Below are 13,429 nucleotides of genomic sequence, written 5' to 3'. Positions count from 1 at the left end.
ATGAAGCAACTGACAAAGGATTAATCTCCAAAACTTACAAGCAGCTCAATATCAGATAACAAACAACCCAATCCAAAAATGGGCAGAAGAGAGAAATAGACATTTCTCCAAAGAAGATATAAAGATTGGCAACAAACACAGGAAAGGATGCTCGACATCACTCATCATTAGAGAAATGCAAATCAAAACTACAATGAGGTATCACCTCACACCCGTCAGAATGGCCATAATCAAAAAAATCTAGAAACAATAAATGCTGGAGAGGGTGTGGAGAAAAGGGAACCCTCCTGCAGTGTTGGTGGAATGTAAAATGATACAGCCACTATGGAGAATAGTATGGAGGTTCCTTAAAAAACTAAAAATAGAACTACCATACGACCCAGCAATCCCACTACTGGGCATATATCCTGAGAAAACCATAGTTCAAAAAGAGTCATGTACCACAATGTTCATTGCAGCTCTATTTACAATAGCCAGGACATGGAAGCAACCTAAGTGTCCACTGACAGATGAATGGATAAAGGAGATGTGGCACATATATACAATGGAATATTACTCAGCCATAAAAAGAAACAAAACTGAGTTATTTGTAGAGAGGTGGATGGACCTAGAGTCTGCCATACAGAGTGAAGTAAGTCAGAAAGAGAAAAACAAATACCGTATGCTAATACATATATGGAATCTGAAAAGAAAAAATAGTTCTCAAGAACCTAGGGGCAGGACAGGAACAAAGACGCAGACATAGCGAATGGACTTGAGGACACGGGGAGGGGGAAGGGTAAGCTGGGATGAAGTGAGAGAGTGGCATGAACTTATATACACTACCAAATGTAAAATAGATAACTAGTGGGAAGCAGCCGCATAGCACAGGGAGATGAGCTCAGTGCTTTGTGACCACCTAGAGGGGTGGGTTAGGGAGGGTGGGAGGGAGACGCAAGAGGGAGGGGATATGGGGATATATGTATATGTATAGCTGATTCTCTTTGTTATAAAGCAGAAACTAACACACCATCGTAAAGCAATTATACTCCAATAAAAATGTTAAAAAAATTTTTTTAAATAAAAAATAAAGGCTATGTCAATTTTAAGTAAAACTAAAGAAGTAGTTCACTAACATGAGTCACTTAACCAAAAAGTAAGTTCTATGGCGTAACATGCAGCATGACGAAACTAAGACTCCACAACAAATACAATCAAGATCTACAGTACAAAAAATATATGGCTTTTTTCTTTTTGGTGATCTTTTTAAGGTTAAAATTTATCAACCAAAGAAGATATCCCTCAAGGTATATTATTTATCATAAAATCTGATACCAGTAATGAATAGATGAAAGGATCATTCCCCATCCCCCTGAAATTTAGAGAGAAATTTAAAACTATTCTGGCTGAAGGAGGTGCTTCTCTCCTATTTCCTAAGGAGTGAGCTCCTCAAAACCCCCAGGGCCCTGCCTAACATTTTTTTAAAACCACTAACCCGAAGTTAACCAAAAAACTTGCAAAGATGGGAACATAATTACCAGGCAAAGAGGGAAACAGCCCTGGACCTGAGTCAGAAGACGTAGCTACCGGGCTTCCCTGGTGGCGCAGTGGTTGAGAGTCTGCCTGCCAATGCAGGGGACACGGGTTCGAGCCCTGGTCTGGGAAGATCCCACATGCCGCGGAGCAACTCGGCCCGTGAGCCACAATTACTGAGCCTGCGCGTCTGGAGCCTGTGCTCCGCAACAAGAGAGGCCACGATAGTGAGAGGCCCGCGCACCGCGATGAAGAGTGGCCCCCCACTTGCCACAACTAGAGAAAGCCCTCGCACAGAAACGAAGACCCAACACAGCCATACATACATACATACATACATAAATAAAAAGAAAGTAAGCAGACAAGAATAACATTAAAAAAAAAAAAAAAAAAACTTTAAAAAAAAAAAAAAAAGAAGACGTAGCTACCAAATTTCAGAGCCTACCACTATTTAACCACAGGCAAGTCTTAGTCTCTTCAACTGTAAAACATCCATACCTAGCATAATCAAGTGGATTAAGCACCAGCCACATCCCCCCACCCCCCCCCAAAAAGACAGGGAATTGTAAAATTGAAGAAGAGGAGATAATTAGAATATGATTTATTAGATGGATAAAAGTAGTAAATGTCAACTCAGAGTAAAAACAAGACAGGCCTATTTTTGGAAAGGTACCTATTAAATGGTGCAGTGGAAAAGAGATTGTTAAATTCTTTTCTTTTTTTCTAGAATGCAATTATTCTCACAGGCATTCTCTGAAAGGCCAAATTCTTTTTTTTTTTTAACATCTTTATTGGAGTATAATTGCTTTACAATGGTGTGTTAGTTTCTGCTTTATAACAAAGTGAATCAGCTATACATATACATATATCCCCATATCTCCTCCCTCTTGCGTTTCCCTCCCACCCTCCCTATCCCACCCCTCTAGGTGGTGAGATTGTTAAGTTTTTAAAAGAAAATCTTTGAAGAGAGTGAGGTGTAAAGAGAAAAACTGGGAACTATGAAAGAAACCCATTTATCAGCCTACATTCTCTGGGCCGGTCATTAAACTCACCCAGGTCTGTGGTCAGACTGAATGAACTCAAAGATCCTTGTCCTTCCAGCTCTACGGTTACATGAAAACTTCAAAATACTATCAGGACAAAATAGGTCCAAAATAATTTTTAAATTTATGTTGTGAGTAATAAAGTAAGTACACATGACAGGCATTGTAAGAACTTCTGTTTTTTAATAACTTTTTTTACATCACCCTGTTTTACATAACTCATTGCTTTCTAAATTCCTACAATAAATGTCTTCAGTTTTACAATCAGAAAAGGACATTACTAAAAACAAAAGAAAAAGAAAGCTTAATCAAGAATAAAAAAGTTTACTCGTGGAAAATTTAAAACAACAGAATTTCCTCCCTTAAGGAAAACAGAAGCTGAAGTTACTTCCCAAGTAATTAAGGTGAGTAGACTATCAAAACGTTCTGCGTACTTATATGGTTGTATATGTACTTTGTGTGCACATCGACATCACCCTTAGACTAAAAACCAGATTTCAGGCAGTGTCCACACCTGCTTACGCTGCACCCAGAGTGCACCATCACATACTGACAGGCACCCATCAACACAACTAGTAACAGTCATTCAACAGTTAGGCGTGCCAATGAATCAATGAGTCACTAAATTCTTAACTAAGACGCAAATTGATGCTACTTCCCAAGACACTAACTATTGGGTATTCTAAGCACTGAAAGAATTTGTCTAGAAACACGAAGCATTTACCACCCACACAGAATTTCTGCAGGTTTTTCTTCATTATGGTTTCTAAATGTGATGAAAAAGAGTACGTTGGAAAGAGCACTACGTGGAGATCAGGCTGCTGGATGGGTCAGAAAACCTGGGCCCTGGGGTAAACCCAAGGAATAAGCCAGCAGGTTGCACCCTCAAGGGCAGCTCTGAGTAATCTATTAATTAGGTCAGGAACAACAGTCTCTGCTCAGAGGATGCTTATGAAATGACGAATAGAAAAAAATCTGGACAGCACTGTGAAACCAGAATTCAGGAAAATACTATCCTCTCTGAAAAGTGATTTCAGGGAGAGCTGAGCAGGTAGACTACCGTGGTGGAGGTGGCCTTCAAGTACAACTCCCGTACTTACTTACCTCTTTCTGTAGATTAGAAAGCTGAGATGAGAGGCTCTCAATTCTCATACGACTTTCCATCAGTTCTTCCCTGGCACTATTGACAGTAGATGTATTCATCTCTGACGACAGTCTGGCATTCTCAAGCTAAAAAAGAAGAAGACCATAGCCAGTTTTATCTAGTGAATTAGAACAAACAAATGAGGAACCATGACTCATCTCAAAGCATCTCATTTCAAACCTAAACCCTGCCAGTAACTAGTTGATGAAACAGGAAAAGCATCATGAAGTTTGCTGATGTGCTATGAATTACCTTAAAAGTCTTTCTGCCTTTTCGGCTCAATTCCCAATATAGGAGCTTAACAATGCTGATATACCTGGGTCTTTACCCAAAATTTAGTGCTTCAATATTTCATCCATTATATCTCTAATGTCTCAGATAACACTGCTAATAAGGAGACTGGACAGGAGCAATTTAACTGTGGTGGCATTTGTAGGAAAATAAGCATCATATACCCCTAACCCACCAAATCTGATACAGAATATAAAGCAATAAGCAGAAAGTACTAATTTAGAGATTATTTCAAACCAAATAGACAAACTTCCTTTCAGAAGCAAAAAACAGCTCCTCTGGTAGAAACAATATCCCGCTCCTCCAAATGCCCACAGCATTCTGTTCTGCATGTGTCTCAGGCACGTTTTTTATGTGTGTCTCCTCCCTGGCTCCCTTTGAGGCCACAGTCTCTTTGACCGACTGATCCTTACTTTAGCTCCGTCACTGCCCAGCACAATGCCAGCACTGAGTAAGTGCAGAACAACTAAATGTAGGGATTAAAAGATCTCTCCCTCTCACCAGGCAATTACGACTTCATAACGTGGATTAAAAGCAACATGAACAATTTGAGGCCATGCAATGGAAATTATTTTCAACACCTCTATGACCCTAATTTTCTAAGTCCTCCACTAATAACTCTTTTTAATCAAATCATGTAACATTTAACACATTGGGGTAAAATTATTTACTATGAAAGCCCGTACTCAGTGATTTAATAAATTTTTGCATGGCCTCCTAATACAAGACAGAAGTTTCTATAGTCTTTTTTTAATGAATAATTAGTGCCAGAGGAAACTGCAGACACTGTCCATTTGGCCTTTGTTCAAAAAAGCCCAAAGTGTGGTGGTCACAACCTATGTACAATGATGACATGGAAGTCAGAACTAGATGCAGTCCAACAAGATTAGTACTTGTTACTGAAGGAAAAGCTATTTTCAGATGGCTGGAGTTTAACTAATATGACTTGACATGAATGGTCAATTGGACAAAGAGAAAAACCTTACCTTTGATAAAAGTGGAATAACCCTACTTTCTTTGAATAATCTCTAATAACATTTACTTTATAAAAAACTGCTTTCTTAAAAAAAAAAAAATCCATTTTTTATATTCATGGAGACTAAGGGAATTCATTTAGGAAAACTAGAACAAACCAAACATCAAGTCATGTTCTCAGGGAGACTATGAAACAAAGGCTTCAAGTGTGTAAAGCTGTCCCCGGAAGTCTGCTCACTTTGGTGTGGTAAGTCTGCTCCAGCTCTTCCTTGTACAGCTTGACTTGGGCATCGTGTTGCTCTCTCATCTCATGAAGGGCTTGAGCCAGCTTGTACTCATACTCAATCTGACGCCCAGAATCCACCTCTACCAAGCGAGTTTCATGCTTCCTTCTGGTCTCATTAATCTCCTAGGGGGGAAAAAAATGACATAAAACCAAGTTACTTACCATGGCTGCACTGGTACAAGTCTGAGTGACATCAAGGCCATCTGAGGTATTACACACCAAGCTCCTCATGTTTTGTCCAAGGGCAGGTATGTGAATAGATACCTTTTTGCCTTCATTTTCAAGTGAGAAGATTTTTGAGCTGGAACTAATGACAGAAATGGTAGCATCTCAAGCCCTAGGAATTTTATGTTTCTTTTCAGTAGCATACCTATTTATTTCTCTAAAGGCAAGGAATGGCTGGAAGACTTACTAAAGTGCCATGCAATCGTGGATAACTAGGTACACTGAATAGCACGTAATTATTTTTCTAAATTGTACTGATGATACTAAGGACAACTCTGGAAAAAATCTACACGATAAGTTAGAAACTTATCAGCAAAACTTCAACTAGAAGATTTATACATAATAAAACTTTTCTTAGGAATACTAAGATGCAATAGACAGAGCAAGCTAATTTACATGACTTATCCTAACAGCTGGTAGTGCTAAGGTATCAACATTGATACAGAATCTTATTGACAATATTACGTTGCTATCTCAAGTACATACGACAATTCACTATTAAAGAATAGAAATAATAGACATAATCCTTCACATTATGTTTTAAGGAGCTATCCAAACTAGAATGGCTAGGAACACAAGTCCAAGAATAAAATTTTCATTCTAGCTTCTAGCTCTAAAAATACAACAGATCTGTCTTTAATGGCAATAATTAAAGAGGCCACAAGAGGGGGATATAAGAAGAACATGTTTCTGTATCATCTTACAGCATGCAGTTTTTCTTTGCATTTCCTCATTTTTCTCTTAACCAGAGGAAGATGCACTTGATAGAATCAGAAAACCAGGGTTCAAATTCCAGTTCTGCCATTAATCTCCCAAGGCTCACATCTATTTGATGACGTGAATGATACTTAAATCATGAAAATATGCAAATGAAAGGTTTAGTTCAACAAATATTGAGTACCTACTAATCATTTTGCCCTTTGTCTGCCTCCTTTCCTCTTCTTCCTGTTTTTCTCCTTCCTCTTTCTTACCCCTAAACTGTTCATAATAAGGAATTTAGGTATATTTATTGCATAGAATTTTATTCTCCATGCAAAAAAAAGAAATGAGGAATATTTTAAATTCATTCTCAAAAAGGCAAAACCCCAAAATTCAAAGCTGCTACCCAAACATTCTAAAAATACTAAATTACTTTTTACTGACACCATTTTTTACTAATATTTTATGTAGAATCAGTGACTTACAAAGAAAAAAATACTCAACTCCTGGTTTAAAGATGCAGGAGTCCACACAGCGTCAAAAGTAAGAAATAATAGATCACGGACAATTTTAACAAAACGAAACAAAAATGTAGGTCAACTTAATATAAAGATACTTCAATTTATAAGCAAAACTGTAGTTAATAATTATATGACAGGGACTTCCCTGGTGGTGCTGTGGTTAAGAATCCACCTGCCAATGCAGGGGGACACAGGTTCGAGCCCTGGTCTAGGAAGATCCCACATGCCGCGGAGCAACTAAGCCCGTGCACCACAACTACTGAAGCCTGAGTGCCTAGAGCCCATGCCTGGCAACAAGAGAAGCCACTGCAATGAGAAGCCCGCACACCACAACAAAGAGTAGCCCCCGCTCGCCGCAACTAGAGAAAGCCCGCGTGCGGCAACGAAGACCCAATGCAGCCAAAAATAAACAATAAATAAATAGATTTATTTAAAATAATAATAATGATAATAATAATAATTATACGACAGCATTCACTATAGTTTACAAGAAGCTTTCACACACAATATTCCACTTTGATCCTCACCACACCTTGAAGAAAAAATAGCAGGTAATGATATTTCACTTTTAAATAGGAAACTGACTCAAGAACTGTCCAAAGTCTGGCTGCTTATCCAGTGAGTGCACTTTGCCCCTACAATACCTAGTTTAATACTGTATTGTCATAAAAATGGTCAGATTTTTATTATATTATTTTTTCTCCAAATAAAAAAAATTATTTAACTTCTACAATAAATTTCTATTTTAAAAGCATTGTTAGTCACCATTTTCAAAATTACATTACTTTTAAAAACATTATGTATTTAACTGCATGTTCTCTAACCTGGGTGAATTCCAACCCTCTTCAATTTTGAGAAAATATATATTCCCCTTTCTTCAACTGTATTACAGTATATTCCTTTTTTGGCAAAAGTTGCTACCTTCACCCCTCAAGGCTTAACCAGAGAAGTTACGGCTTATAAATGAAACTGTTAGATATACATATATAACTATAAATGCTCTGGGTAACCAGCCCCCAGTGGTTGCTGCCTCCCGGTATTCACCGGCTGTGTGATCCCCCTTCCATAGTGCATCTTGGTTGGTCTGTGTGATGGGGAGCGAGGGTATATCACTTTGGGATTATTTTATAGAAGTTAATGTGGCCTGTCTTGCTCTCTCTCTCTCATCACTCACTCTTGAAGAGTCCTATCATGAGCAGCCCTATAGAGAAGCCCATGCTGAACTGATACCTCTGGCCAACAACCTATGAATGAACTCCAAAGCGGTTCCTGCAGCCCAGGCTGAAAGCCTGACTACAACCTCATGAGAGACCCTGAAACAACCATCCAGTTAAGCAGCTCTCAGATCCCTGACCTTCAGAAACTGTGAGATAATAAAAGTCTGTGGTTTAAGTTACTAAGTTTTGAAGTAATTTGTTAGGCAAAATATATAAATAATACAAATGCAGAGGTTGATAGTAATTAACAGCTGTGGCCAAGCCTTTTTAAGTTAGATGGCAATAAAAGCTTTTAAGTTTACCATAGCACCCTGAGTTCTTCCTCACAGTCTTTTAGCAGCAGTGCCTTAAATAATTTGCCTACAAAACTCTTCCCATTTTTCATACGTATAGCTTATAACAAAGCCTTTTGGGATCCCTCCATTCCTTAAAAAAAATAAAATTATATATAATTACCTCCTCATACATGTTTTTACGAAACTCCAAGTCCTCAGTAAGGCTCTGACAGCGATTCTCCAAATCCACTTTAAGTAAAGTTTCATCTGCTAACTGTTTTTTCGCAGCAGCTAAAGAGGCTTCCAACTAATATAAGGAAAAAGAATTAATGAAAATTATACAGCAACCATTTAGCAATGAATTTAATAGATACCTACAGATTGAATCAAATCAAGTATTACAATTTCTATATATTTGTTAATGTATGAGGGTCCCTCATGATAACATTTATCACAGAACTGTGGGTTCAACTGCTGGTCCCACCCACAGAGTGTCACATCAAAACACCTCTCAAATTTGGTAAACGGCAACAGGGAATGAACAGAAACCTATGACTTATATTTCAAAACTCAAACCAACGCTTTTAGCTACCACTTTCATTTTTTCCTGTGTGCAGAGCACCATTATGACACCTTCTCTCTTCTTACCTCGCATTTTGGTACAATAATGAAATAGGCTGTGAGAGCAAGAAACAGAATGAGCATAAGCACAAGAGAGAGGACGAAGAGCAGCAACAAGATCTGCATAATCCAGACACAAGGACTGAGAAGGGGAGGGTGCTTTACATGCTAGCTAGTTCAAGGCTATCCTTGCAGGTGAACCACCCACCAAAATAACTTAATAAATTTTTAAAAATAAAAAGCATAAAATAAATTTTACAATCAATCAATCAAGACAGATGGGGCAATTAACCTGCCAAATACGGCTCAAGAGCAGAGTTTACCTTACCTGGGCAATCTGATCCTTCAGATCCTCCAAATCGCTCTCTAAACTTTTTTTATCACCAAGTGCAGTAGCCAGAGCTGCATCTTTCGAATTCAGCGCTGCTTCGTATTCCCGAAGCTTGATCTGGGCTCCACTGAGATCAGATTCTTTCTTAGCATAACTGCAAGACATTTGAAAAAGTGCAAGAAATCAAATTATACCTCTGACTTGAAGCCTTCTCCCTCCCTGCTTAAGGGGGAAATAAAAGAAGAGGCAATTTAAATAAAGGCTGCCATAACCTACTAAAATTACAGGAGCAATTCAGGAGAACTATATCTAGAGTTTTTGGTGAATAATAACTTTCTCTTTCAATGATTTCCCTTCCCTGATTAGGAATGACTCTAGGTCTAAAATGTCCATAGGCCCAACGTACCAGAATCCTGGTTGTCTCTGACGGAGAACACAAGTCTTCCTTTTTCTATAAAGAGGCATCTATATGCTTCACTAAAACATTTTTGAAGAAATGGAAATTTACTATTTTTAAATAAAATGAGTATTATAAAACAAGATATACAGGAGATATAAATCAAGATAAACGATGAGATTAAATAAGTGAAAATGAAAAGTTACTTTAAAAAATAATTTTATGACTTGATGATATATAGAAACTCCTTTGACATTACCTAAGAATTAACTGACCCCAAGCTTGCAAGTAGTTTCCATTTCTTACATAAGAGGTGATTTTAAAATTTCCTTAACTACAAATAAGGGGCTTCCTAGTATTTTGAAGAAAAGTTAATTTTTTCTGTTTATACTATTAACTCCCCAAGAATGAAACTCAAATTAAGGTTTCTTTTACTTCTAAATATCACTTTTTAATTCAATGGAATTCTACATTATAAAATTAAGGTTCCTTAGGATATATTTTGTCAAATAATTATATTTTAAAGATCAGTATTTTTTAATCCAAATAAGTCCATTATCATTAATTAGTCATATGGGAAAAGCCTTAATAACATAAAAATTCTTGATAGCTGTTCTTAATTAAAACATATTATAGACAAGTATTTCTACTACTGATGTTTGAGAGTGGGCTTAACAGAGGAATCTTTAGTTAACAGAACTTTTTAAAAATATTGTAATATAATAAAATGAAGAAAAGAACTATCCAAAGGATAAGCAAAGGCAGTTGAAGAGAAGATTTAATAGTACTCATTTTGGTATTATACAACAACTACGTACACACATAAAATCTCAGCAGTCATATCACAATAATTTCTTTCTTAAATCCTGTATTTTTAAAAACCACAAGATGGCAGCCTTTCCCTGAAGACTTTGTGTAGGAAGGCGGGGGATGGGGGGGGTGGGAATATCAACTGTTGGGGAAAAAAAAATTCCATACAGTCATTACTTTGTAACAAAAATGCCTAGTTCATACAAGTGCTGGGTCTGAAAGCTAGGAACACCAAAGAAAAGAATCAGTGCTTGTGGAGGAGCTATTACTTTACCTCACTATATAAATGACCAGAGCTGGCAGGGAAAAATACCATAATACATTGTTTTAAAACAAAATCATATTTTATAGAGAATTACACAATATTTACAAAAGCTACTTATTCAAAATTACTTACTTAACAGTTACAAAAATCCTACTGCACCACTCACTGTCTAATATTTAAGTCTCAGACCATAATGTGGTGCTTCTCAACATGGTGCCTCAAGGCAGGAGAGTGAACCTGTGCTTCCCAGAAACCAAAATGGCCCACCAAGGATACTGAATTTAAAAAAAAAAAAAAATTCACACCAATTTTACTGGCTACTGCATGTTCTGTCTGTTTGATTTCATTGGCTTAATAGATAATAATACATGTCATGATTCCAAATTCAGAATGTCGTAGCACAAGTGAAATTACTGCGCAATGGTCTTGTGGAGTGTAGGAAATTTGAGAAGCCAAAAATTAGGACAGTACACCTAAATGGCTAGAATATGGTGATTTCTTCAACAAAAATCAAGACCAGGTAAGACAAGGAGTGGTGGACTAAGGGGATGAGTAGGATATGCTATTATCCTATTGTGAAAGGTACCCTCCAGCCCTGCAATGGTACCAGCTGAAATCTAATGTCAAGTTCTTAGTCACTTATACCACTGTTACTCTGTAAAAATATAAATTGTTCCATTATAAATTCTTTCTTAAAGTTGTAACTTTTACATTACTGAACAAATTAAGCAGATATACATCAGAAGTTGGAAATGTGCTTAAAATTACAAATAAAAGCTAACCCCTTATATGCCCTGGCTTGAGGGAAGAGTCGAAAACTATTTCTGTACCTTGCACATACTTATATTACACTTACCATACTGATCCTATCTATTTGTGGATATACTTAGCTACCTTGAGAGACTGGGAACTCTTTGAGGGCAATGGCCATGACATATTATTCCTCTGTCTTCTGTATAGACAACCTGTAGACAATGAGTGTTTTCGTAATTGTTAAATGAAAATCCCCCATACACTCCCCCCAAAAATTCACTCTGCTTTTTTTATGCGATGTAAAATATCACGTCTTTTCCCACAAGAAAAAATAACTGTGACACTTCTATAATCTCTAAAATTCACATTCCTAGATGTCCTCCCTATTACCTTGCCAATTTCCAAAGCTAGATGGGTCATGAAAAAAATTTTTGCTTACACTCAAGTCTCCATCTGCTAAGAAGCCAAAAATCAGTAAGTTTTATATGCCATATAAGCACAACAAGGACAAACATGGGCCAAGCAGCAAGTTAACATCTTGAACATAACTGTTGTCATAGTTTTCTAGTTGTATTATTATTTTTCATTCATTAAAAATGATGCAAGTAGATTGGTTCAAAATAGCGGAGTAGAAGGACGTGCTCTCACTCTCTCTTGCAAGAGCACCAGAATCACAACTGCTGAAAAATCATCGACAGGAAGACACTGGAACTCACAAAAAAAGATACCCTACATCCAAAGACAAAGGAGACGCCACAATGAGAAAGTAGGAGGGGCGCAATCACAATAAAATAAAATCCCACAACTGCTGGGTGTGTGACTCACAAACTGGAGAACACTTATACCACAGAAGTCCACCCACTGGAGTGAAGGTTCTGAGCCCCATGTCAGGCTTCCCAACCTGAGGGTCAGGCAACGGGAGGAGGAATTCCTAGAGAATCAGACTTTGAAGGCTAGTGGGATTTGATTGCAGGACTTCGACGGGATTGGGGGAAACAGAGACTCCATTCTTGGAGGGCACACACAAAGTAGTGTGCTCATCGGGACCCAGGGGAAGGAGCAGTGACCCCCATAGGAGACTGAACCAGACCTACTTGCTAGTGTTGGAGGGTCTCCCGCAGAGGCGGGGGGTGGCTCTGTTTCACCGTGGGGACAAGGACACTGGCAGCAGAAGTTTTGGGAAGTACTCCTTGGTGTGAGCCCTCCCAGAGTCTGCCACTAGCCCCACCAAAGAGCCCGAGTAGGCTCCAGTGTTGGGTCGCCTCAGGCCAAACAACCAACAGGGAGGGAACCCAGCCCCACCCATCAGCAGACAAGCAGATTAAAGTTTTACTGAGCTCTGCCCACCAGAGCAAGAGCCAGCTCTACCCACCACCAGTCCCTCCCATAAGGAAACTTGCACAAGCCTCGTAGATAGCCTCATCCACCAGAGGGCAGACAGCAGAAGCAAGAAGAACTACAATCCTGCAGCCTGTGGAACAAAAAACACATTCACAGAAAGACAGACAAGGTGAAAAGGCAGAGGGCTATGTACCAGATGAAGGAACAAGATAAACCCCAGAAAAACAACTAAATGAAGTGGAGATAGGCAACCTTCCAGAAAAAGAATTCAGAATAATGATAGTGAAGATGATCCAGGACCTCGGAAAAAGAATGGAGGCAAAGAGTGAGAAGATGCAAGAAATGTTTAACAAAGACCTAGAAGAATTAAAGAACAAACAAACAGAGATGACCAATACAATAACTGAAATGAAAACTACATTAGAAGGAATCAATAGCAGAATAACTGAGGCAGAAGAACAGATAAGTGACCTGGAAGACAGAATGGTGGAATTCACTGCTGCGGAACAGAATAAAGAAAAAAGAATGAAAAGAAATGAAGTCAGCCTAAGAGACCTCTGGTACAACATTAAACACAACAACATTCGCATTAGAGGGTCCCAGAAGGAGAAGAGAGAGAGAAAGGACCCGAGAAAATATTTGGAGATTATAGTCGAAAACTTCCCTAACATGGGAAAGGAAATAGCCACCCAAGTCCAGAAGGCACAGAGTCCCATACAGGAT

General features: G+C 38.3%; 1 protein-coding gene across 1 annotated transcript in view; it reads right to left on the bottom strand.

The window, feature by feature from the left end:
• LMNB1 (lamin B1) overlaps nucleotides 1-13,429 on the bottom strand; it is a 67,361-nt gene that overhangs the window by 25,706 nt on the left and 28,226 nt on the right. The window contains exons 3-6 of the mRNA XM_059919440.1: nucleotides 9,138-9,294; nucleotides 8,370-8,495; nucleotides 5,204-5,374; nucleotides 3,660-3,785 (exon numbers count right to left, since the gene is read on the bottom strand). Coding sequence (XP_059775423.1) covers nucleotides 3,660-3,785; nucleotides 5,204-5,374; nucleotides 8,370-8,495; nucleotides 9,138-9,294 — 580 coding nt within the window. The remainder of the gene's footprint in view (nucleotides 1-3,659; nucleotides 3,786-5,203; nucleotides 5,375-8,369; nucleotides 8,496-9,137; nucleotides 9,295-13,429) is intronic.

Source organism: Balaenoptera ricei, chromosome 3 (assembly GCF_028023285.1).
Source record: "Balaenoptera ricei isolate mBalRic1 chromosome 3, mBalRic1.hap2, whole genome shotgun sequence".
In the NCBI taxonomy this organism is placed as follows: domain Eukaryota; kingdom Metazoa; phylum Chordata; class Mammalia; order Artiodactyla; family Balaenopteridae; genus Balaenoptera; species Balaenoptera ricei.
This window is presented reverse-complemented; position numbering and strand designations above follow the sequence as displayed.